This window comes from Centropristis striata, chromosome 18 (genome assembly GCF_030273125.1).
Source record: "Centropristis striata isolate RG_2023a ecotype Rhode Island chromosome 18, C.striata_1.0, whole genome shotgun sequence".
Taxonomy (NCBI): domain Eukaryota; kingdom Metazoa; phylum Chordata; class Actinopteri; order Perciformes; family Serranidae; genus Centropristis; species Centropristis striata.
Window position 1 is genome coordinate 7,682,727 of NC_081534.1, and position 23,992 is coordinate 7,706,718.

The 23,992-nt window shown below is 39.2% G+C and overlaps 1 protein-coding gene across 1 annotated transcript; it reads right to left on the reverse strand.

Annotated features, from left to right (window-relative positions):
• Positions 1-635: 635 nt before the first annotated feature.
• Positions 636-12,056, reverse strand: brms1lb (BRMS1 like transcriptional repressor b). Its single transcript, XM_059356608.1, has 10 exons — positions 11,797-12,056; positions 11,479-11,569; positions 9,919-10,046; positions 8,581-8,660; positions 8,296-8,392; positions 7,244-7,333; positions 7,033-7,097; positions 6,900-6,939; positions 6,550-6,679; positions 636-4,905 (listed from the first exon to the last, which is right to left on the reverse strand). The coding sequence occupies exons 1-10, from the start codon at positions 11,930-11,932 to the stop codon at positions 4,788-4,790; spliced, it is 975 nt and encodes a 324-aa protein (XP_059212591.1). The 5' UTR covers positions 11,933-12,056; the 3' UTR covers positions 636-4,787.
• Between the last annotated feature and the right edge of the window lie 11,936 nt (positions 12,057-23,992).

Here is a 23,992-nt window from a genome sequence, read left to right on the forward strand (position 1 = left end):
AAGGTCGAAGTGGTTCTGCATGAGGTGTCTGCACAGGCCCGAGGCCAGGCAGATGGACAGTGAGGGGGGCAAGAAAATGGTACATCAGCGTAGATCCTGAATCAATACCAGTGTGTGGCGTTAATCTAGTGAGTGTCCCTCTGGCAGAAATAAGTGACTGAAAGGTTGAACAGCACTGCAGACCAAAGAGCCATTATCAAATGGGACTAGCTCAGCATGTTTCTCACAAATAAGCTACTTTTTTTTGTTTGAGAAGTGTAGCCAGGGTTCAGTGAACCTCTGGGGTGACTTTGGGTTGAGCACTGTCAGGGACTTTCTCCCTTTGTACACTGGAGTATTATATAAGATTGTATCTGGGGCTTTTTTTATGCATGCTACGCCAAATCCAATAGCGTATTTAAAAGTTCCATGCAAAGCTTTGATATTTTTTCATCCGAAGCTCTTAAGTACAAAAAAAGGAAATTAGCTTGATTCAAGCTGAGCAGTGCATGTTGATACTGAAATCACCTAAATGCACAGAAACTTTCACTTTTTCTGCAGGCGGAAAGGCTTTTTAAAGTACAGTAGAAACACCATTCAACCCAAGTTTGTTTTTACATACAAAATATAAAGAATTGTTTATATGCAGATCTGACTCTTTTCAAATGATACAAACAAAATCTTTAATCAGCTGTACATGCATTGGCACAATGTCACATGTTTTTCCTTTCACCTCAAATGTGGAAAGAAAGCAGAATGCATAAAAAGGTAAAAACAAATCAGAAACAAACTATTAAAAGTTCTATTCAATTGATGCCACATTGGGCTTCACAGACACTTTATGTTGATGATATAAGGTTTCAAGCACCTCTCTTTTTTATAATACTGTTGGCAGGTAATACTTTGAAATATGTATGCAATGCTGAAAATATAAAGCACCGTAAATACAACACAAAGCAAGATCCCCTTCATTGAATCAAGCATAATTTACACTAACGCAGAAGGTTCGACTGGACGGATTGTACACAAACAAAAATCCCATTATCTTCCTTTCTCATTATACTGTTAAAGGGCCAGTGTGCAGGATTTAATGGAATCTAGCGGTGAGGTATGATACAAACACTGAACATCCCTCCCTTTCTAAGCATGTAGAAGAACCTGCGGTCGCTGTTTGCCTCTTCTGGGCATCTGTAGAAACACAGAAGTGCAACATGGCATCGTTTTTCCATGGAAGCAAGTCCCCAGAAAGACCAGCAGGCCGAAGCCAATTTGACATAGCGGACAATCCCTGGAATTAAAATTTAAGGGTCCCTGTGTGCTCCAATGGGGCACAATAATACTTTTCCCATAGACTTACACTGTGAAAGAGATGTCTGTATATCAGCAGCTCATTTTTTTAGAGCAACAACCCTTGTGAAATGACCGGTGTCCCCCTAAACCCTACATACTGGCCCTTTAATTCATCAGTGTTTAGGGTCATCTTTACCAACAGGGAAATAAGGAAAGAAAAGTGACAATTGAAAGGGAGGAACACAGACAAGAAGAGAATACAGAGAATGGGAACTACTTAAGATTCTTCAAGTATAACATTTACACTGCAGGACTTATGATAACAAATCCTTTCAGCACACACAAATGGGCTGAATAAAGACAAAAATATGGAAGAAATGGCACTATGAATTACAAATTTGAGGCCATTACGGGCCCACCACCACCACAGGCAAAGACGCAGTTCACACCTGTGGAGTGGAGCATCGTAGGCCTGGATCCTGCTTTCAATGTCAAGTTCTACAGTAGGCACTATCAGACACATGGCAACATGATAAGAGACAGAGGGAAGAATCACAGTGGAGTGAAGACGAAACACACAGTCATCTCTATATACAGAGCACCTCCCATTACTATATGCTTCAAATACAGTTTGAGGCTTTTGTTTTTCTTCGTGCATGGGGCTGGTCCATAGACTGTATACAACGATGGACAACATGACAGATCACTAAACATCCAAAACATCTTATTCACCCCGTGGTGGCTGGCTGCAGGATAGTGTTAAGGGATGGGACATGGTACACGTCAAATAAAAAGATGTTTTCTGTAATTTTAGGTTTCTATCACACTGGTGGTTAATGTGTTCATTTTTCTGACAATTTTGGTTTTAATTACTTGATTTGAAAAAGGAGATTTACCACAATTTACAAAACGTGAAAATCTCTTTAAGGGATGGTTTGGATTTGTGAACTGGGGTTGTATGAAGTGCTTACCTACAGTAGATGATGGTCTACGCGGTCCCAGTTTGGAGAACCAGAAGCGCGATCAAGGCAGGAAACAAATGAATGTATTGCTGCAGAGAAGATGCAACAAAATGTATTTTAACCACCTCAACAAAGGCCCACCCTAAAATGTTATATATACTTGTTTATGTGTATGGTATATTTAGAAAATTTCCACTGATTTTTGTTGCTATCCACAGCCGTTTCATTTGGCGCTACTTTTTCTCAACAATAGAACTCAACCATATTCTTACCAAAACAGCGGATATGGGGCAGTGCACAAAGAATATAAATGTGCTTATGCGTAGGAACATGGAAGTTCTACGGTTGAGAAAAAGTAGTGCCCAATGAAATGGCTGCGGGGAGCAAGAAAAATCGTGGACATATTGTAAATACATAGTACACATTAACGGTTATAACATTTTTAAGATGGGCCTTTCTTTAGGTGGATAAATTACAACCGTTTGTTACCTGTCTTAAACACATCTGGTTCTCCAAACTGGCAACGTGCAGAACATCATCTACTGCAGGTATACATTGACTGTGGGTAAGTATCTCATACAACCCCAACTGAAAACTCCAAACCATCCCTTTTAGCTTGCGTTAATCTCAAACCTTATTTCGCGCAGCTAACCACAAACCCATTAAAAAACCTGCTTTATGAGACGAGTGAACCGGAAGTGCAAAAATGCTAACAAGGACACATTCCTGCTGGACCTTGATAGTGCTGCTTCACTGCCCAATTACTACTGAGCATGCTCTGGCTTCAAATGATGTTAGCAGCCTAAGATTGCGGCACCCGTATCCAGGATATTTTGGCTTCATTTCTGTACAGTGGGAGGAAGCGGAGATGCTTGTTCCATCCTTATTCACAGTCTGTGGGCTGGCCTTGGTTTGAACTGAAATGGGGATTTTGATATTTTTCAACCTGGATCCTGTTTTCCCATTTGTTTGTGTCCAAGTGAATACTGGGCATAACCATTTCTTAAATTGGTCCAGTATTGAGAGCGAGCTCTGTAGTCTGCAGCGGTAAAACAAGCTATAAAGTAATCAGACAGAGCGACTCTGGGCCGCCAACGTACGTCCACTAAACATGGGCTTGTTTTTGTCGAGTGTAGTGAACTCGATATTTAAAATGATTTCTTCTCCTCCTTGGCTGGCAGGAGTCATCCTTGTGAAAAATGGTCGCAGCAGATCCAAAGTCTACAAAGCACAGTGTATGTGTTGGTAGCACAGCTAAATGTAGCCACAACTTCAACTTCAGCCTGTCCGTATCCAACAAAGGGAGTCTAGGATTGAAGTGTTGCTTGTCATTTTGCTGCTGTGATGCACAAACACAAAGATTCATTTCAATAAAAATCTTTTCAATAAAACTAAGATGTGCTTTCTGTGCTCCACCACAACAAACATTCACAGGCATTCCTCTCTCCATCTCCACTGTTGTCTTCCAAAAACAAGACGGGAGATTTCCATAATGTTGTCAGACACTTATAATACCGATCTGAGCCTCGATGGATGCAGACTGATGATGCACAGTTTCCCCGTCCGATTACATTATTAGTTGTTTCATGACTGCTTGCTGCAGCTCTCTCCATCAATACTGGACTGATTTGAAAAAAATGATATCTCCATTATTCTCTTAGACATAAAAACCTAGGATAGTAGGGTCCAGGTTGAAAAATACAGAAATTCCTCTTTAAAATATAGTGCTGTAAAATTACACGAAAACATCAAAAGATCATTTAATACAGTGGCTTCCCAAGTGGGTATCAACAATACCCCAGGGTGTTCTTGAAGAATAATTTTACCTCATTATCTTCACAATATAATCATTTACTCAAAATTGATTAAATCATTCTTCATATGGACACTTGTGCAATTTTTTTAAAACTAAATTAGACATTTCCTCAAACTGGGGTCCCTGGGGATCCCGATACAGATTTGTTAGGCTCAATGGAGCATGAAATTCAAGTCTAACCGATGCATCCAGAGAGGCAAATCAAACACACTGCTGACGGCATCTTCACCTGGATCAGGGATTCTCACTCACTCGGTCACTGACCCGCTTCAGTCCTCAGTAAGGCTTCACTGCATTGATATTGGTAGTTCAGGACAGCATCGTCTTGTCTCAGAAAGGCACGCGACTGAGCTCTGCAGTTCAAAGTTCGCTACTGCTCCAGTTCCTTGCCCTTTTTTTTTTTTCTTTTAGCAGCACTTTGCTTTGATCTCCATTCCAGAGAAAATGACACTTTGTGACCTTGTCAATAATATCCACATACATACATATTTACAGAGAAGATCGTCTCCTTATACTAGAAGGGTCAGTTGATATTTGTTTTTTGTTACTTATACAGAGGAACTGAAATGTGTGTGTGTGTGTGTGTGTGTGTGTGTGTGTGTGTGTGTGTGTGTGCGTGTGCGTGTGTGTGACACTGTACATATGGCAAGAATGTAGAAAGATACCAGACAGAAAGGAGACAAATAGAAACACAGCAGAGATGATGATCTGTCGGTCAGTATGTGTGTTAAAGTGTGTTTTTACGAGTGCTTAATAGTGTATTTGCCTTTCTGGAGCTGGGAGATGTACAGCTTTGACTTGGTGCCGTCCAGTCGCTTGAACCACACCTCGTCGTTGTTGATGGTGGTGATGATGGCACTGCATGAGACAACAAACAGCAATGTTAGAACAACATCCATTCCTGATCCTCATAACTAACATATAGGGTGATGCCGTAAGCTGAAGGTCATGTATCATCATTTCCAGGAGAAAAATAACATGGAAAAGTGGAAAACGTTAATTTTCAAAATGAATATTGTGTGTGAGATTTAATTTAGGAGCTTTTCACAGACAGCCAAACGCAAAGAAGAGAAGAAAATAAATGTGCTCTTAAAGGGCTGTATTACATTAACAAATAATGCATGATTCAAATGTCACAAAATTAAAATAAAAACTTGTTGACAAAATATATGCTTTCTATCTGGAATATCATTTGAAGTGCTTGTGACACTAAAACTGGAGATTTGGAGATCAAGAGGAACTATTTTCCTCTTTTTAAGTTCCCTGCATTCTAACTTGCAAATCCTTGTTTTTTGTAAATTCATTCATTCACTACCCTTAACTGCTTATCTGAACTCAGGTTACAGGGAGCTGAAGTCAATCCCAGCTGACATTGGGCGGGAGGAGGGGTACACCCTGGACAGGTCTGGGGGACCTCAAACCTCGAAAGCAGCTTCAGTACTAAGCAGCATAAGGTGCAATTCCATTAGGTACTTTTCCCTCTAGTGAGCCGCTATGTGTGGCTTGGGAGAAAGGATCCGCCCAAGATTCGCCTAACTTCACCAGCTAGCGGCTCAGAAAGTACCTGCCTCGAGTTTTGCACATGCACAATTCATTTGCAGACTGGTGCAAACTGGACACTGAGGCGTTAACAGCTCCTGCTCTACTGACTGCAGCTGGCAGAGACTGCTGCGGGAGGACTGGGCCGCTTGTGAGTGCTTTGGCATGGCGCCTGTTTAAGAAGAGTAGGAACGAGTCTCCAAAAGTCTCCAATAACTCCAGAAAAAGTCGCTAGATTTGTGCTAGTTGCTTTTTTGAAAAAGAGTCGCTAGAGGGGTTTGAATAGTCGCTCAATATAGCTGGCAACACTGTTTGCCATGTCAATCTGTTGTCACATTTAAACTTCGTTGGTTAGCAGCAACAAAAGTACCTGTATGAGAACAGAGGCTGAGGGGAAATAACTAGTGGGCGGAGCCAAAACACTCAGCCGCTTTCCAACAAGTACTCAGAAAGTACTCAGTGAAAACACACTTATTGAGTCTGAAATATACATGCATTAATAAACATATTCTCTGTTTTCCTGTTTCTGTGGTGTATCTACCATAAGCATACAGCTAGGTAGAGATCTGGTGAAGGACCACTCATTTCTGGCTTCACTTTAATGTCTAGTGATGGTACAGATATCCAGATCTCTGGATTACAGCTCTACACATTCACAGCAACCACCTGTTTTGTGCTGAGGGAGGGTGGTGTGCTGTGAAGACAATAACGCACACCCTCTATTCACTCAGCATCCTGTCCTGACGACACACAAAGAGCCAAATGTAGACTCATCCTGCCTCACAGTGTCTCTCTTTGTTTAAATCCATCCATAACAATGAATCTGCCGTGTGACCACAGAGCCTCAGTCACTCACACTATGTGTCAGAAACATTTGCAGATGAGAACACGCATCATTTGGCGTCATAACTCCCTCTCGCTATTACAAAGCAAATTTAACGCTGCTCCCACATACACACACACCTAGTCGGGTACTCCTCCTTCCTGTTGATACAGATGGCCTGTCCCCTGCAGTACCACTGGTTGTCATAGAAAAGTCGTCCGTCCTCGAAGCGCGCCACATGGTGATGTCTGTCAGGCTTGACTGCAGGGACTAGAGGGAGAGGAAAGAGAGGACAGTGTTGGCTTAAAAGAAATAAAACATTAGGGTATAAAAACAGGGCAGGGACAAGGACAAAGACTTTAACATTTGTCTCCTTTTCAACTTGAGTACTTTTAGTAAGTATTGAATCGGCCCCTCTTGTGTAACTGTGGGTCGATCGCTGCACTCAGCCAGATATTGACTGTAACCGAGGACGAGGAGAAACTCTTACCGTCCACCTTCACCCTGTGTGGCCCCAGTGACGCCATCGCCTATGAGGGGAGGAAACACAAACAGATAAAAAGGTCAAATCAAATCGCAGATGCATTCACTATGAATGACTGCTTTGTCTGTTTCCAAAATACCTTTCTTATTGCGGTCCAGTCTTCGAGAATATCAAGATCCTGCAGCATGTAAACTATATAGGGCCGTAACAGAGCGGTTAAGGCAAATTGCAGAGTGAAGTGGCAGGAAACATCTGTCTTAACAGCATGTCACTGAAGTGCTGCAGCGAAATGTGCTGCAAATGACTGATGGGACGGATAAGACAAGGACAGGACAAAGGGAAAAGGATATCAGAAACAACAACGGGCTTCTTCTTCTTGACGGGGCAGAATGGGTCTTTTTTCTTGTTTTTCCGTGAGTGCAATCCATCATTCCACAACTCTGGAAAGCGAAGGGGAAAGATTATGGAGTGAGCTTTTGTAACATATTCCCATTATATGCATCATCAGTTCACACTTTTGCATCTTGCATCCCATAAAATATCTGTGATTTTTCATTAATACCGCTGATTGTACCAAAACCATGAATTGACAGGTTTGTCAGTTGACAGATTCATTTTTGTTTCATTTACTGTTTGACAAAAATACCAAACATTTATTACATGCTGCTTAAAGATATAATATGCAGGAGTTTTCTTAAAAATAAAACAAAAATAATCTGTCACATCACACAGCGCACCAGAAGTGTGAAGCAGTATCTGTATTTGGATTAGCGATTGATCAACTGGCTTAGCTGGAATTTTAGAATATTAACGGCCATATTAACCTTAAATACAAAAGTCTGGTGTAAACTCTGATCACAGCCCTCAACGTCTAATACAAATGCACAAGGGGTTGTTACATCGCTGCGTGATTTTACGTGCTTCAGTGTGTCCTCTGCTCCTTGTCTCTCTCCTCTCCTGTGTGTTTTTATCTGCTAAAGCCACACGCAGAGCAGAAAGAGGCAGCGGACTGGATAAAGCGTGTGCTTCAGCTTCACACAAATCAAACAATGCGACACCTCTGCAGTGCTGAGCGGAGGTGTGTGTGTGTGTGTTAATTTTTGCTTTAGAACGTGACTGCCGTGAAACAGAAAAATAACGTTTTATTACTCTGATTCATGGTTTTCTTCTCGCTAACACCACTCTCTCTCTCTCTTTACTCACTCTCTAGCTTGCTCGACCACCTATACTCTCGGCTTCTGGCTCATTGAGCCGGGGAAGAGGGACCAATTGTCAACTGTGTGTTTACAAACACTAATTGACGTTACGTTAACAAAATGAAAGTGAGGGATGCTTCTCTCTATTTAATAAGTGAATAAAGTGAATGCTGTGGCAGGATGTGACTGTGAGTCACGGTTAGTACCTGAGGTAATGTCAATACTGTGTCTGTCTTCCTCCAACCTTCTTATCTTCTCCTCCAGTTCACTCTGCACAGTGTCAAACAGCAGCAACTTCTCACTCTGGGAGACAGAAACAAGGGGAAAACATTAAACATTAAAAACATCTCCAGAGGTAGCAGAATGGGGGTTAGGTGGTCGGTACAGTGACCAAACATCCCACGTTGGTTATCCTATATTGTACAGGCAGAAATCTAGAAACTACAAACCTAACCCCCACATGAGCCCCTGTTCATTTGTTGGCCTCTTACCTCCCAGTGTTGGCAGGCAGCCTGGATCTCACATTCGTACTTGTTCTTCACTGACTCCAAGCACAGCTCCCTGTAGATCCCTGTGACAAGCATTGAAACAATAAATCAGTCTGAAGCAGCCAACTGTAAAGATCTTTTTAATCAAAATAACTCTACACTCTTTAAACTAACAAAAAAGAAGCATGTTAACCTCTGAACCACAGCAGTTTCAGGACGTGCTTTGCTCCCATAATATTTTACTCATTAAGGGCTAATTTTTCACTGCAATAAAAAAGTCCTGCACCTCTATGGAATCACCACTATCGTGGCCAGGAGATGGGGAACTTGTCTTTTGTGCGGTATAATAGTTATAATGGCATAAATCATAGTAAAAAGAGAAAACGCAAGTTTAATTTCTTTGATAATCTACGAATACTTTACAAAAAAATTGAATACAATTGAATCTATAAATACAGTATTTTTGAAAAGATAGTAGGCATTGTACAAATGGGGACTCCACCTGCTAAACATCTTAAACTATTTACATTTACAACCTGTACTTCCAACCTCTCTTGTCCTCTCCTCTCTGCTCTGCGTAAATAGCTTGCAGTTCAGTCAAAGCCTGCTTTCTTATTGTCATGGGGCTGATGGTCTCAGCTGAGTCATTGGTTTCCAGTTGCGCCGACAACCTTAGAATTTATTTATGTTTTTAACAAGGTCTAGTTAATGGAAAAACCATATTTTTGGCCAAATTTTAAATGAGACATGTAGAACTAAGTGGGTCGGCTGTGGATCATTTAATAGAGCGGTCACCCATTGATCGGATGGTCGGTGGTTTAATCCCTGAACATGGCAGACTACATGTTGAAGTACCCTTGGGCAAGATACTGAACCCCAAATGGCTCCCGATGCTGCGTTCATCGGTGTGTGAATGAATTCACAATGGTGGCAGGTGGCACTGTTGTGGAATAGCCACATATGAATGTGTGTGTGAACAGGTGAATGAGCGCACTCTGTAATGTAAAGCACTCTGGATAAAAGCAATACAAGTGCAGTTCATTTACAATATACTTATTCTAGGCTAAGATTTGGTTACTTTTCCTGAAATTCGTTGAAAGTTTTTACTTTTTCTAGCTGTAATAAATAACACAATTTTGAGAGATTATAAAGAAACATGTCTTTTAAACATGCCAGTGGGTTGTGGGCTCCTGAGAGTTTTGTGTAGTTGCACTTGAAGAGTATACTTTGCCTTTGCTATAGTCAAGTATATTTAATTCATGTGACTAACTGACCTTTATAGGTGGATGACATGTAAAACTGAATTCTGCCAGTAAAGCCTGTAATATCACTTTGACCCACCTGCAACTTTGGTCCTGATCTGCATGTTCTCCTGCAAATTGGCTAAAGGTTCCAGGTACTCCTGGGCACAGCCAGCCATTACTTCCTGCAGCTTGATGTCCACCTGGCTCAGACGCTCCTTGTACAATCTTGACAGAAAAAAAAAATCAGAAGGCGTAGGTAGAACATCAATTCACACAGCCTAACTGGCTGGGGAAACTGCATCATTTTAGCATTAAAGTGAGCCAAAAAATATTCTCTCACCAGTGTGCAGGAAAGTAAAACAGTATCATTGTCTTGCTGTTTATTTCTGCTACGTTCCAAAATCGAATATGTTAAAGAGTATTAAATTTAGCAATTATGTACATTATGACCATTAGTAAATGCTGCTTAAAAATGTATTTAGCAAAGCATAAAACACAGACTGAATATAACAAGAGCACACACACAATTAACACTTTTTGCACATTCTTGAGGAAAAGCAGACATAAGACAGAGACTCATTCATGGAACAGAGACACGTTTATATAGATATTTTCAAGGTTATGGGCTCGGAGGGAGTAAAGCACTGAGGAACACTAGGTATAGACAGAGAGGGCCAGATGAGAAGAAATGTGTGTAGAATGTATTCCTTCAACAGGCGCCGACCATAAGCTGTAACACCAAGAGGCTGAGGACTTGTAAACCAGGCTGCTGCCCCAATAGTTTTGACCAATTAGATAGTTGTACATTCACATTATAAAACTCTGTGTAAAAGTAAGATAGGCATCCTTTCTCTGACGGTGGTTGCAGCTAACTGTTTTACAGACTGTAATTTCTGATCAGATTAAGGTACATGATTCACTCTTTCATTACTGGCTTAACAAATAGTTAAAAGGATAATACTCTCCTCTTAAATCGATATAGTTCAATTTTTCCAATTACATTTATTATATTATATTTATTCAATTCAATTTTCCTCAATTTTTTTTTCATGTTTTCCTTTCTTTATATATAAATGCTGCCCTTACTAGGGTTTGTCATATTTAGTTCTTTTGTAATGTTCATTATTCTCTTCTCATATAAATATAATTATTTCCAAAAAAGATTGGCCTATATTATTTCATAGGCAATTTTTCTTTCAAGATTTTTTTATTTTTATTTAAATGTGCACTTTATGGAGCTTTGATTTATTTTTTATTTTTTTTAAAGCTACTCCTGTTGTTATACAGTATTTATGCTCACTTAAATAAAAAGTTTTAAAAAAAACGACTTGTCACATGTCATATTTGGCTTTGACTTTGACTGAACATTTGCTCTCACTTTGCAATAAAAATATCGGGATATATATCATATATGGATATTCAGCCTAAATATATCGGGATATGACTTTTGGTCCATGTCGCCCAGCCCTAGGCTGACTATTATTCTGGAAATGTGCAAAGTGTCCCAAGCAATCAAATGAAATGACAAGCTTCTCACAGTCTCCGGGACAGATGTTAATAAAGGTTGGATTTCAATATTAAGTACAGAGTTGACTCTGATCAGACAGCAGTACTTGATGGGTGTTTTTTGTTGGGGACAACATTGAAAGGAACTTACTGCTCCTTTAAGTCAGTGAACTGTTTCTCCAGGGTTGTCATCTCATCCAGGCACTCCATCCTCCTCCTCTCACAGTCCTCATCATCCATCTCTGTTCACAGAAAGACATGACAGGTTTGACATCACCTCCAGATCTGCTGCTTTTCTTTCCAGCCACCACCATCAACATCATCCCAACTCCTCCCCATAATGAACGCTGGTCGAAATGTCAGCTACTTTTCAACAGCAACAGCATAATATGATGAACCCATGTCTGACAGACAAGCATATTTAGTTAATTTAGCTGTGGGTTGATATTTTTAAGGCCTATTTTCTTACCCGAGCTGTCTCCATCTTCAGACACGGACGAGCTAACTGTGTCCTCCTCGTCTGTGCTACTGCCGTCTTGCTCGGGAAAATCCACCTCCATTTCTTCGTGGTTACTTTCTTTCTTCTCCCGGGAGTGAACCGGCATGGTGACTTCCAGTTGAGCCGGTGTTAACGGGGTTGGAAGGGATGTTAGTTATTTTTTCCCCGAATAAAGAGGCAAATGTACCTCAGACAGCTAACCGGTTAGCTAGCCCGCATCTAGACAGCTGGTAATGCAAACATGGCCACCGTCGGCCAATCACAGGGCGCTTTACTGAGGCTGTCCAATCAGATGTGAGTATGAGAACGAAATGCAAAGCAAAGGTTTTAGGGACTTGTAGTGTGTCAACTTTTTCTAAAAAAACGAATACGTATGTGCAAGCAGGGCCGGTTCTAGCCCATTGGCTGCCCTAGGCGATATTGAGATTTTGCGCCCCCCCCCCCATGCTGTACACTAATATTTGATACATGAACTACAAGGTCTCAGAACATTTTTATTTTTAGAAACTTTGGAACTTTACCAACAACAACTGAATTGAAAATAAGAATAAATAAATGAGAAAACACAGATCTGTTGATTGTAAAGACTGAAAATAAATAAAATGTACAAATGCAATAAAAATAAATATAAAAAATTAAGAAATGTAAAAATGTAAGTACTATGGTATTTCACCATCAAAGTGTAAAGTAGACGTATCATATTTTATATAATATAATATTACATTTTCATTCGAAATATGGGTTGGGGCATGTTCATTTAATTCAATGAGGGTTTTATTGCCCATGCTTTTTAAAAAATGTTTCGTTAATCAATGTTGTTAAAACAAAGATGTATGCTTAAGGGCGCCACAAGGGGGCGCCCCCTGCCAATTTGGCGCCCTAGGCAGCCGCCTTGTTGGCTTGTAGGAATAACCGGCCCTGTGTGCAAGTATACAACTACAATGATATCCTTTTCGAGGTGTTTGAAAATAATATAATATTTTGGTGTTATTAGTTTAGTTTGTTTGTTTATTTGGTGTAATCTTACCAGCAGCACAATACTTTTTCTTTTAATTCACTAATGTGTTATTGGTGCTACTTTATAAAGGGGTACAAGGGTTGATAAATAGCAAATAAATCATGTTTGGTTCATCAGTTGCTTTGTCCTTTTTAGCTTTGTGGTTCATCATGAATGCCCCCGCAATGGATTATTTGACCTTTGACCTTCTGGAACAAGACTGTAGGGCATGCAACTAAATCCATTAATTAATTACTGCTGATCTGGATTATTGAAAGAAGCCATTATTAGTGATTCACTTACATTTATAACTACAGAAGGTTCAGTAACCTTTGCTGGTGGCCTAATAGTGTCTTTATTCATGATATTATTATTTCAGTATATGAAGGTCATCCGCTCAATTAAATGGTAAATGGACTGCACTTTTATCCAAATCGCTTTACAATACAGACTGCGCTCATTCACCCGTTCACACACACATTCATGCTACCAGGGCACACCGGTGCCACCTGCTACCATTGGGAATTCATTCATACACCGATGAACGCAGCATCGGGAGCCTTTTGGGGTTCAGTATCTTGCCCAAGGATACTTCTACATGTAGGCTGCCATGGTCAGGGATCAAACCACCAACCTTCCACAGCCGCTCTACCAAGGGAGCCACAGCTGCCCCAATTATGTCTCATAAGTTGTTGCAGCCATTTTTGAGTTTATACAATTTGTTACACAAATAAATTGCTAAATTAAACAATGTTTAAACACACAAGCATTAATCACAAATGGTCAGAAATCCTTCCAAAATACCACCTCAAGACACAATGACTTTGAGGAACAAAATAGAAGATTCTATGCTGTTTTTGGCTTCAAAACCTTTCTACGTTTTGGAAATGTCTGCAAGAATAGCATTTTTCAGTGACTGGATGGCAATAACGTCTGCTCTGGGGGAAAAACATATATTCAATATACACACTCTAGTTTGTGATTATCAAAGCGGTTATAACAGGTCATTTTATACAGTGAAGTCAAGTATCAAAAAATGCTCTAGCTACAATCTAATGGCTACTTTCGGGACTTACATCATCACACATGAATAAAATGTGACTCACTTAATCCAAACGAGTCTCAGCTTTCCAGTGATACCCAAATTATGCAATTCCAAAATTGTTCAGGAACCCCAGAATGCAGAAATATTCAAATACAACCGGTGAACTGTTTAGGATGAAATTACTTGATAATGACTTGTGCTGGAAATGTAAACAGGTAACTGGAACCCTTCTCCACTGTATGTGGGAATGTGTGTTAATCAGACCTTTCTGGATTCAGATTCTAAATATTTTGAGTAACTGACTCGGAGCAGAAATCTGTCCAGAACTCTGTTTACTGGGGGATAAATCTCAGTTACCCAATATTACTAAATATAACTTTTGAATGAATGTATGATTAGTAGATTAAGTGATGACAGGGGAGAGGGGGTGACCCCTTGGGACAGGTTCTGGGATTACATAAAGGTAAATAATAACCCCCACTAGGATTCAGGACCCTGGTTTTGTGGTATTTCCCCCAGGGGGATCTGGTAATATTGTATACCCCAGCAACATGTCTTTATGATGTGTGTGTGTGTGTGTGTGTGTGTGTGTGTGTGTGTGTGTGTGTGTGTACAGATATGATACATGTTTAGTTTATATTATTATGTACTCAGATTCTTTTGTATTTTCTGCCTTTTGAGAGACACAAATGTGCTAAGACTGTCACTGTAAACTCTTAATAATAATAATAATAATAACAACTACCTGTTCCTGTATGGAGATACGTACTATATTTGCCATGTACCTGAGCCTTGAAAGTTGAAAAGTTCAATAAAAACTTGAATTTAAAAAAAAAAAAACCCATGAAAATAACTCACTTGTAGTGCATGATAATGGGCATGGTTTCTGGCTCCAACTGTGTGGGATTCACATAAAGTGGGCATGTCTGTTAAGACTTGTGGGTACCCATAGAACCAATTTCTATTCATTCTTTTTTTTAAAGATATTTTTGGCCATTTTTGGGCTTTATTGATAGAGACAGAGTGAAAGGGTAGACAGAGGGAAAGGGCTCCGAGTCGGATTCCAACCCGGGCCACGCTTACGAGGACAATGCCTCCATGGTACGCGCTCAACCAGGTGTGCCACCGGGACGCCCCATTTATTCATATATCTTGATTTCGAAGTGGCCATGTCAGTTTTTTCCTTTGCCAAAATGTTGCCTAACTTTTAGCCTCCTTCTTAACAAGGTATCATGGTTGGTACCAATGGATTCCTTGGTTTTCTAGTTTCTTTTGATTCTAGTATCTTATAAACCTTTGCTTTTTTCAGCAGTATGAGATGTGAAAGTTGTACTAATACAAACAGTTCCACAGGAGTCAACAAATACTGTTGAAGTTGCTGTGGTGAAACGAACACAGAGGTGGGGAGCATACCACAGAGGGAGAATCATATGTGCTGACTGCTGACTCGTGGATGAGGATGTGTTAGTCCTGCAGGTCCAGACTCAAACACATGCTGTCAGCGGCATCATCATCATAGTCAGTTGGGGAACTTTTAGCACTGGAAGCAGACAGGAGGTTTTCACAGTGAAGGCACCCTGTACAGCTGCAGGGATATGTTGAAGAGACGCCACAGAGCCTCTGCTAGCTGACTGGCACATGATTCAAGCACCCCGGGGCGAAAGCTGTCATGGCATGCTGCTTGACTCTTCTCTCACTCACCTGGGTGTCAGTGATGGACAGACGCAGAGTGGGGGGAGGCTGGAGCGGCATAGTTGTCTGCTTGTGTGATTGACACTTATGTATGTGTGCGTGGTGTATGTGTGTGTGTGTGTGAGAGTGAGTGGGTCTTTCACAAAAAAAGTATTGAAGCACTTCAATTTTAAAGCTAAATAATATTCCTTTAGACTAGTACAGAATCCGTGTTCGAGTTGTTGTTCTACTTATGAACAATATCTAAGTATGAATAATACCATCATACAATTGGCAGTTTGTAGTCATGAATAGATTACTGATCAGGCCTACAGGCCACAGGCAAAATGTCACTAAAAATGACACGTCCTGAGTTTATAGAGAGAATGAATTAACACAAAAATGTAAAATGACTACAAAGACACAAAAAAACAACTTCAAATAGATGCAAAACAACGGCAAAGACTCATAGAAACCACAAAGAGTCTACAAAGACATTCAAAATGACTACAAAAGGTGCATATACTTCAATCATAATGCTCTAAGCCCTTATACCAGGGTCAGCAACCTTTAATATCAAAAGAGCCACTGTTGGCCAAAATAAGAGAAAAAATGTTGCAAACTTTATTTTAAATGAAAATAAAATAGCCTACTAAGTCTAAATTACTCTACCAACATGACTAATTGGTCAAGATGAGCATTTTTTTAATATGATTTTGGAAGTTGGCAAAATGTATAGGTTAAGGCTTTTTAAGATTTTTTTTTTTTTAAGCTATGCTGCACATTTTATTTGACTAATATGTTAAAAAAAAACAACTTTATTTTGTCGCATATAAGCTTCACATTTTTACAATTTTACAAAAGAATACAACTTGCTTTGGCCCTACACCAATGACAAATTAAAATAAAAATGTAATTTATTTATTTATTTTGTCATAGCCACAGGGGGCCACTGCAGATGGCCTGAGGAGCCACATGTGGCTCTGGAGCCGCAGGTTGCCCACCCCTGCCTTATACACTCAAAACGCTCAACATTTAATTATGCTCCTACCCCATCAGTGTTTATTACAGATTTACGACTAGAAAAATGACAGTGCTGACCTGCTATCTCCCCCTAAAGACACCGTGTCCTCCAACCCAAATTCTCTATATTCAGTCAAATGTAAATAGGTTTAAAAATATATAGACTATAATACTCTGTATTAAGATATTTCTTGCCTGGTTATCACATCCAGATCTCAATAGATTTTTTTATAGTGTTTGATATATCAATATCAAATGACATATACCTAGACAAGCCACATTGCCCATTAATCTTTCCAGAGTTTTAGTGCATTTAATGCGACTGACAAGGAGCTGGACCTGCAATCCCAGTAGCTGCAATTAGAATTACAACCACAGGAGGGCGATAAAGACCTTTGCTAGGTTCTCAAACAAAAGCAGCCCAGCGCTTCAATTTTAATCCATTCCTGAAGAGCATGATTTATAACTAGAAGCATTCATAATAATACTTCAATAACAACTACAGTACCATGATTTATTCATGGATGACTGGATTTATGAATTAATGGATGAATGAAAATACTTTCAATAGGAACACTGATGAAGAAATCATGAACTTTAAGGCTATGATTAACATAACATTAACTTAATTCAAGTGACATATTGGTAAGAAAGAACATGATGTATGTTTTCATCAAAAGACAAAACAGGAAGCTGGAGTTTTAATTGTGACACATCATGAGCTGACATAAACGAACAGCTCCAACCTCACAAATACAAAAAAATCCATACGAGAATATTAAAGAGTGACAGATTTTGCTCAGTTGATTTGCGGTTTGTCTTGTAGCCTCATTATTTCCGTGGTGTGTAGCACGCTGCCAGTCAGATCCTTTTTCACACTGCTGTAAGTGTGTCAGGAAACTTTGCTGGTCTCATTTGTATTTAGGGCAGTACAGTGTGCAAGCAGAAAAAGTGAGTTGTCTCTGTGGTTTATTTCACAATACCGTGCTTTATTTTTTTCATAGTCTCACATGGTCCAGAGTGGAGACCGCTGACACAATGGACGATCAATAACGCAGGAAAATCTCAAGAATGAGAAGACAAGCAAACAGTGAACCGCAGTTTATGTTCAACTGGCATGTTTTCCAAATCCCTTCCAATTCCATAATTCAAAACTGTACTAAAATTGTGTCTCTGCAGTCTGGAAGTATAGTGCAATGTGCTTTGCATGTGCGCTCACACGAGAACCAGCATTGTAAAAACAAAATGTAATCAATATAAATCTCTGACCTCAAACCATACTTATGTACATTGACTGCACATCCTAATCTGATCTGATTTGCAGTTTCAAAAATACTTTAACCTTTCAAGCAGTTTCATATTGTTTTGACTCCATTTGAACAATCTGTATTCTAAGAATCATGATGACCTATCCTTCACAACAAACCCAATGGACAGATCGCTGACTAAACTTTTGAAAAGCAGCTAAAGATACAAGTGAAGACTTGTTTCCTACACTTGAAAAATTTCATCGAAAAAATGAAAATCTCTGATGCTTTTATCTTATCTCCTTTGAACTACCACATCCTCAAAAGTCTCCCTTACATCTCCAGCTAGTTTAATATGCAAGTTTTCGAATTGGGCCTAAGCAAAGTCTTTGTAAATCCCCAACATTAGCAATCCTCCCCTGCTAACCGCTATACAATATATTCAAATTTGAAATATCATGTTTAAACCTGTTTAACCCTCTGCATTTCAGAGCTCATGGTTCTGCATGTGCACAGCCTAACGTGCAAGGGCGCACTATTTCATCATCTTTATTCGCATTTGTGGTTATGTTGTGTTTCTATCTCTCTGGGGCTGAGCAACATTATCTTTTTCACATTGAGATTTTGATTTGACACATGAAAAAACACGATTTTTGAAAAAACAAGATGTTTTACAGTACTAGCACATCTTAATCGCACCAATTAACATTTTATAACTAGTTTGTTTAATTCAAGTTCCAGTTTTATTTGAAATTAAGACCCAGCTGTTGTCTTTGTTTACAGTCTTTATGCTAAGTTAAGCTAACCCCCGGCTGGCTATAGCTTTAAATTTAACATCAAACTGGCATTTCAAAAATCAAAATTACTTTATTCATCCCAGAGGGGAAATTCAGTTAGTCTGTGTTAAAATAATTGATTATTTTCTATATTGGCGAATTATTTTATGCTTGATTTCTGCTTCTCTGCTTGACTCCCTGGTGTCTGTCCCTGTTCTCTGTCTCTGTGAGTGACGCAGGTCACTATCAAAGGTCAAACCTTGAGTGTAATAAATATCTCTGTGCATTTATATTAAGTCAGACAATATGATTTTGATACAATGATTATGTTTGTGTGTTAATTTTGGTTTAGAAACTTTGACTACATATATTTCATTGTCTGTTTCATATTTTTTAGACTTTTAGAATCTATGTGAGACAGTGAAATTCCTTTGACTCTGTAGACATAATATCTTTGTGAGACACAACAACAAGGCAGGAGGTTTTTTGTTGAATGTTCTGGAGAAGAGGCTAGGGCAGGATGGCCTTGTCTGGGGCAGTAAGCAACCAGGTGGCGTTGTATTAATTAAAACTGGCGAATCAGCGATCAAGAAGGCGGAACTTCCTGCAAGAAATCGACCAGCATGTTTTGTAAACAAATGTTAGTATTTTAATGGGTTCAGGGAGAGAGTCGTGGTTCAGACTTCACGAACTGAAACACGTCTGTTTGTATTCAGGGACATGAGTTTTTGAACCCGGAGAATCTCTGTAAAGTGGACATTTTTTGACGTATTGTAATAAAACTATGTTAAACTGAGAACTCGGACGTCTCCAGCTCTTCATTTCCCCATCAACGATCTGCGCAGAAAAATGGTGAGGTTTTTTTTGTTGGTGACAGATTATCAATTTTCAAGGTTTCCTCATGCAATTTTTCTAACATCTGGTAGAATCTCTTGACGAATGAGACAGCCTTTATTTAGACTGTTTAAAATAAGTGGATGTATTATAGCCACAATGACAAAACCCATTAGGGTTTAATTGACTACTGTTTTAAACCTTGAGTTTCGGAACTTTGGTTGTCACCATTTTGGGGCTTTTTTTTAAACCAAAAACCTATATTTTGATGAAAGGCTGAATCTGGAGAAGAGGACACTAGGTTATCAGCTTATGCCAGCACTAGCCATCATTTTTTTGTTTAACAAGGTGCTAATTAACTAAAAATACACTGTGAAAGAGTCATTGTTCAAAGATGAAAACACGTGGTAGCGTAGCAACTTGTAAATCACAAGACCCTTCCCTAAAATATACTCTGCTTTATTGTTTGTTTCTACTACTAATTCCATTAACCCAATAGGAAATTGTTTGTGGTGATAAATCAAGTGATAAATCAACTTCTCACACAATCTGACTTAATTATGCGAGCAGAAGAGTTGCCCCCTGCTGGTCATTAGAAAGAATGCAGTTAACCCCTTAACGCCTGAATTTATATAGCTGTATATAAAAAAAATGTTTTATGTGTGTTTTTGCCTTTAAGTAGATGGTAAATAATGTTGAGATTATTAATTTCACTTTTGCACAAAAAATAAATAGAAATTTTGGTATGTTGCAAATTTGCTACAGCAGGCATAATGGTCAATTTGGGGTCAATTTGGTATGTTGCAAATTTGCTACAGCAGGCATAATGGTCAATAATAGGATAACAATAACACAGTAATATAACAGTGAAAAAACAATGTTTTATTTATTCACCCTCGTTTATTTATATAAACCTGCAACAGCAGGTATTCAACCGGCATTGGGGGAATGCAGACGCTATCTCGGCTGGTTGACTGAGTCAAACGGTTTGTCGCATATTTGCGACAGCAGGCGTTAAGGGGTTAAGGCAGTTCTGCATTGGCTTCACTTTTCAGACCTGGAAGTTGCTGTTTTGGAGATGTATCAAGAGTCAAGAAAGCAATTATGAGTATTCCTTAAAAAGTCAAACTATTACTTTGAAGAAATTCAGGAACCTCAGAGAGAAATATCTAAAACATCAGAATTTTAAATTCTGCATGGTAGATACCACAAGGGGTAGTTTAGGATATATGCTAGTTGTCTCTGCTTTGTTTTTCATGCTGATATAAGACTTATAAGCAAAATCTTTGAATCTGATGGTGACACTATGACCGTGAGAGATGCCTGGTGGCAGTAGGGCAGTAGGACAACAGAGGATATCGCATACAATTAACCCCTGTGTATGTTTGTGTGTGTGTATGTTTGTGTGTGTGTGTGTGTGTGTGTGTGTGTAACACCGTGGGAATGCCTGGGGAGGAAAATAAAGGTATTACCCCTTCTCCGAAAGACACCGACGCTTCCCCGAAAAAATATGCATTTGCACATTCAGCGTGAAACTGAGCCAACAAAGGGGAGGATCTCACCTCAGTTTGAAAGTTTCACTCAATAGCCTGTGTCTCAGATGTCTTCAGTCACATTTTCAGAATCTATAGAAAAAGAAAAAAAAAAGATGCTGAAACACCATTTTCCCAGCCCAAAATCTCATGCTGTGAAATGTGACATGCTACTACAGGTATAGAAACCTGTTTTAACAGCTTTTTTGTTTGTTCTGGAAAACACACAGGATTGTTGACTTTCCTTGTACTTTTGTCCCTACTAACCATTGAATGAGATCATGGGATTACTGCCGGTCACGTGAATAAAGGTCACACACGCACACTGTGTTCTTGATTTTTCTTTTTTCCATGACTCTATTAAAATCATGTCAAATACAAAATAACAGGAGTGTACGGTATATAATTACAAGAGATAACAACCACCTTTTTTTGTCATAAAGCATGGTTGTGGTGCAGTCCCTCTGACACAGAAACAGCCTGACTCATATCATTAAACAGTGAGCATGCCTACTAGTTATTTAATACAAGCCATGGAAAACAGCCATGCATGAACTAAAATACTCCTTTTTACATCAAACCACACATTGTGAGAACATAATGTGGGTGTAGTTTGTGTAAACTCTGGGTGTAGAGCTGCTGTGTCACCGAGCCCACGAGAAATGGACTGGTTGAGAATCCACTGAGTAATTACTGTAACAATGGAGTGATAGCTTCCTTCTGAAACAGGAGGGAAGTTGTCATGAATGACATGTGCACATCTGGGAAGCTGAAGCTATTATTAGACAGCTGAGCAAAAAGCATAGCTGATAAAAACTGCTGACATAAATGACAGATTTAAAAATTAAATCATCTGGCTGTATGTCTCATGACCGCGATCACTCTTATGTCTGTGGAGCTAGAGCCAGAAGGCTATTAACTTAAAAACTGGAAGCAGTTTTTGGAAACAGTCAGATGCCTGCAAAGTTAATAAATATAAATATAGGCATTATGGGCAATAACTTGTGTTTAATCTGTACACAAACTAGAGCCCTGATGGGGAGCGTGTCTATGTTCCCCGGGCTCTATGTTCCCCTCTTTGTGTGAGACTGGGGAACATAGGACCCTTTCCCCCAGCTTTTCCCAAAAAGGGTCCTAGGTTCCCTGGTCTGTTATTTTTTCCACCATTACTGCCAAATTCCATGGCAAATAGGCCATTATTATTAACCCTAACCCTAACCCTTTAAAAAGCCCAAAATGAACTGCAAAGTAACCAGAAAGAAGCTGCTGTGCAAATTAGCTATTAGCTATTAGCTTAGCTTAAAAACTGGAAGCAGGCAGAAACAGCAATCTGGCTCTGTGCAAAGTAAAAGAAAGAGTCATACCAGGACCTTAAACTTTATTAACACATTATAAAACATTTATATAATCCGTATGGAAATACACTGGAGCAAAAAAGTTTGTTTGTAGGCACTAGAGCCAGGAGACTAGCTTAGCTTAGTTACTTAAGCAGCAGAAACGGCTAGCTCACTCTGTTTACAGATGACCTTTGTTACCACATTATATACCTTTTGTTTATACAAACAGATACATTTGACTAACTGGTATGTCTGTACGCTAATCATGGAGCTAGAGCCAGGAGGCTTTAGCCTTAGCTTCACATAAAAACTGGAAACAGGCAGAAACAGCTAGCTGGCTCTATGCAAAGTAAAGAAAATAGACACACCAGTTTAACTTAAGCTTTGTTAACAAATTACATAACTTGCTTTTATCTTTACACAGTTGAGCTGCTCAGTGGTCTGTAGATAAGACTGTGCTTGTATTGGCCAGCTTCCTGGTGTTAATTAAGATTAAGATTAAGATTGATCCTTTATTCCACAATGAGGACATTCAATCTCTGTATTTAACCCATCCTTCTTCTTTTTTACACACAAGTGAACACACCATGCAAGGAGCAGTGGGCTGCACATAACTTACGCCATTAATGTGTAACTGTGTGAATGTGAGCGAGATTACCCTGAATAAATAAAGGTTTAAAATAATACATGTGAGACATAGCGTTGTCCTAATTTTAGTCATCAAACTAGTGTCAGGATACTAATAGTTTAGTTTAGCTTAAAAATTGGAAGAATGTAGAAACAGGCTGCTCGCTCTCTGCAAACAAAAAAAAAGATACACATAACAGCACCACTTAAGCTTTGTTACTAAATGATATAACTTTTGTTTAATCATTATTCCATCAGATGCATGTGAAAAAACATATTTGCCTGTACACTAATCATGAAACTAGAGCCAGAAGACTATTACCTTCGCTTCATTTAAAAATGAGCAGAAACAGCTAGCTGGTTCTCTGCAAAGTATAATAATACACATATGAGCAACTTCTGGCCTTTGTTACCACATTATATAACTTTAGTTTATACAAACAGATGCGTATGTATGTGACAGATGCTTATGTAAATGCGTAACTGTGTGATTGTGATCAGATCATTCCTGAAAACGACAGCACTGCTCTGCTGTGTGAGATTAATCGGAATAAAGGAAATGTGAGAAATAGGTTTGTCAGTATGCTACTCATGGAACTCGTGCCAGGAGACTTGTAGCTTAGCTTTGCTTCAAAATTGGAAAAAGGCAGAAACAGGTCACTTGCTATGTGCAAAGCAAAAAAAGATACACATAGAAGGACCCCTTAAGCTTTGTTGCCACAATATATAAAACTTTTGTTTAATCATTATTTAATCAGATACACGTAAGATATAGGTTTGTCTGTATGCTAATCATGGAACTAGTGCCAGGAGGCTATTAGCTGCTTTAAAAACTGGAAGAAAGCTAAAAAAGTTAGCCTGACTCTCACAATGCTTGCTTAACATGTTCTATCTCATTTATATCTCTGTACAAATGAAACAAAATGAATAGGCTATAATCTACACAGTGCTGGCATCCATTTTTGTATTAACTTTGGACAGATGTCAGGCCAGCTGTTACCACCTGCTCCTTGTTTTTACGCTAAGCTAAGCCATTCATCTGCCAGCTAGCGCCAGGGTCAACTTATATCAATGTTG

What these genes read in the sequence shown, in the direction of transcription:
- brms1lb (XM_059356608.1), bottom strand. Translation starts at nt 11,932, where the DNA reads ATGCCGGTTCACTCCCGGGAGAAGAAAGAAAGTAACCACGAAGAAATG. An exon ending in ACACAGGGTGAAGGTGGACG is followed by an intron (nt 6,680 to 6,899) that starts GTAAGAGTTTCT and finishes CTCTCCCTCTAG; the next exon opens with TCCCTGCAGTCAAGCCTGAC. An exon ending in AAGGAGGAGTACCCGACTAG is followed by an intron (nt 4,906 to 6,549) that starts GTGTGTGTGTAT and finishes TGTCTCATGCAG; the next exon opens with TGCCATCATCACCACCATCA.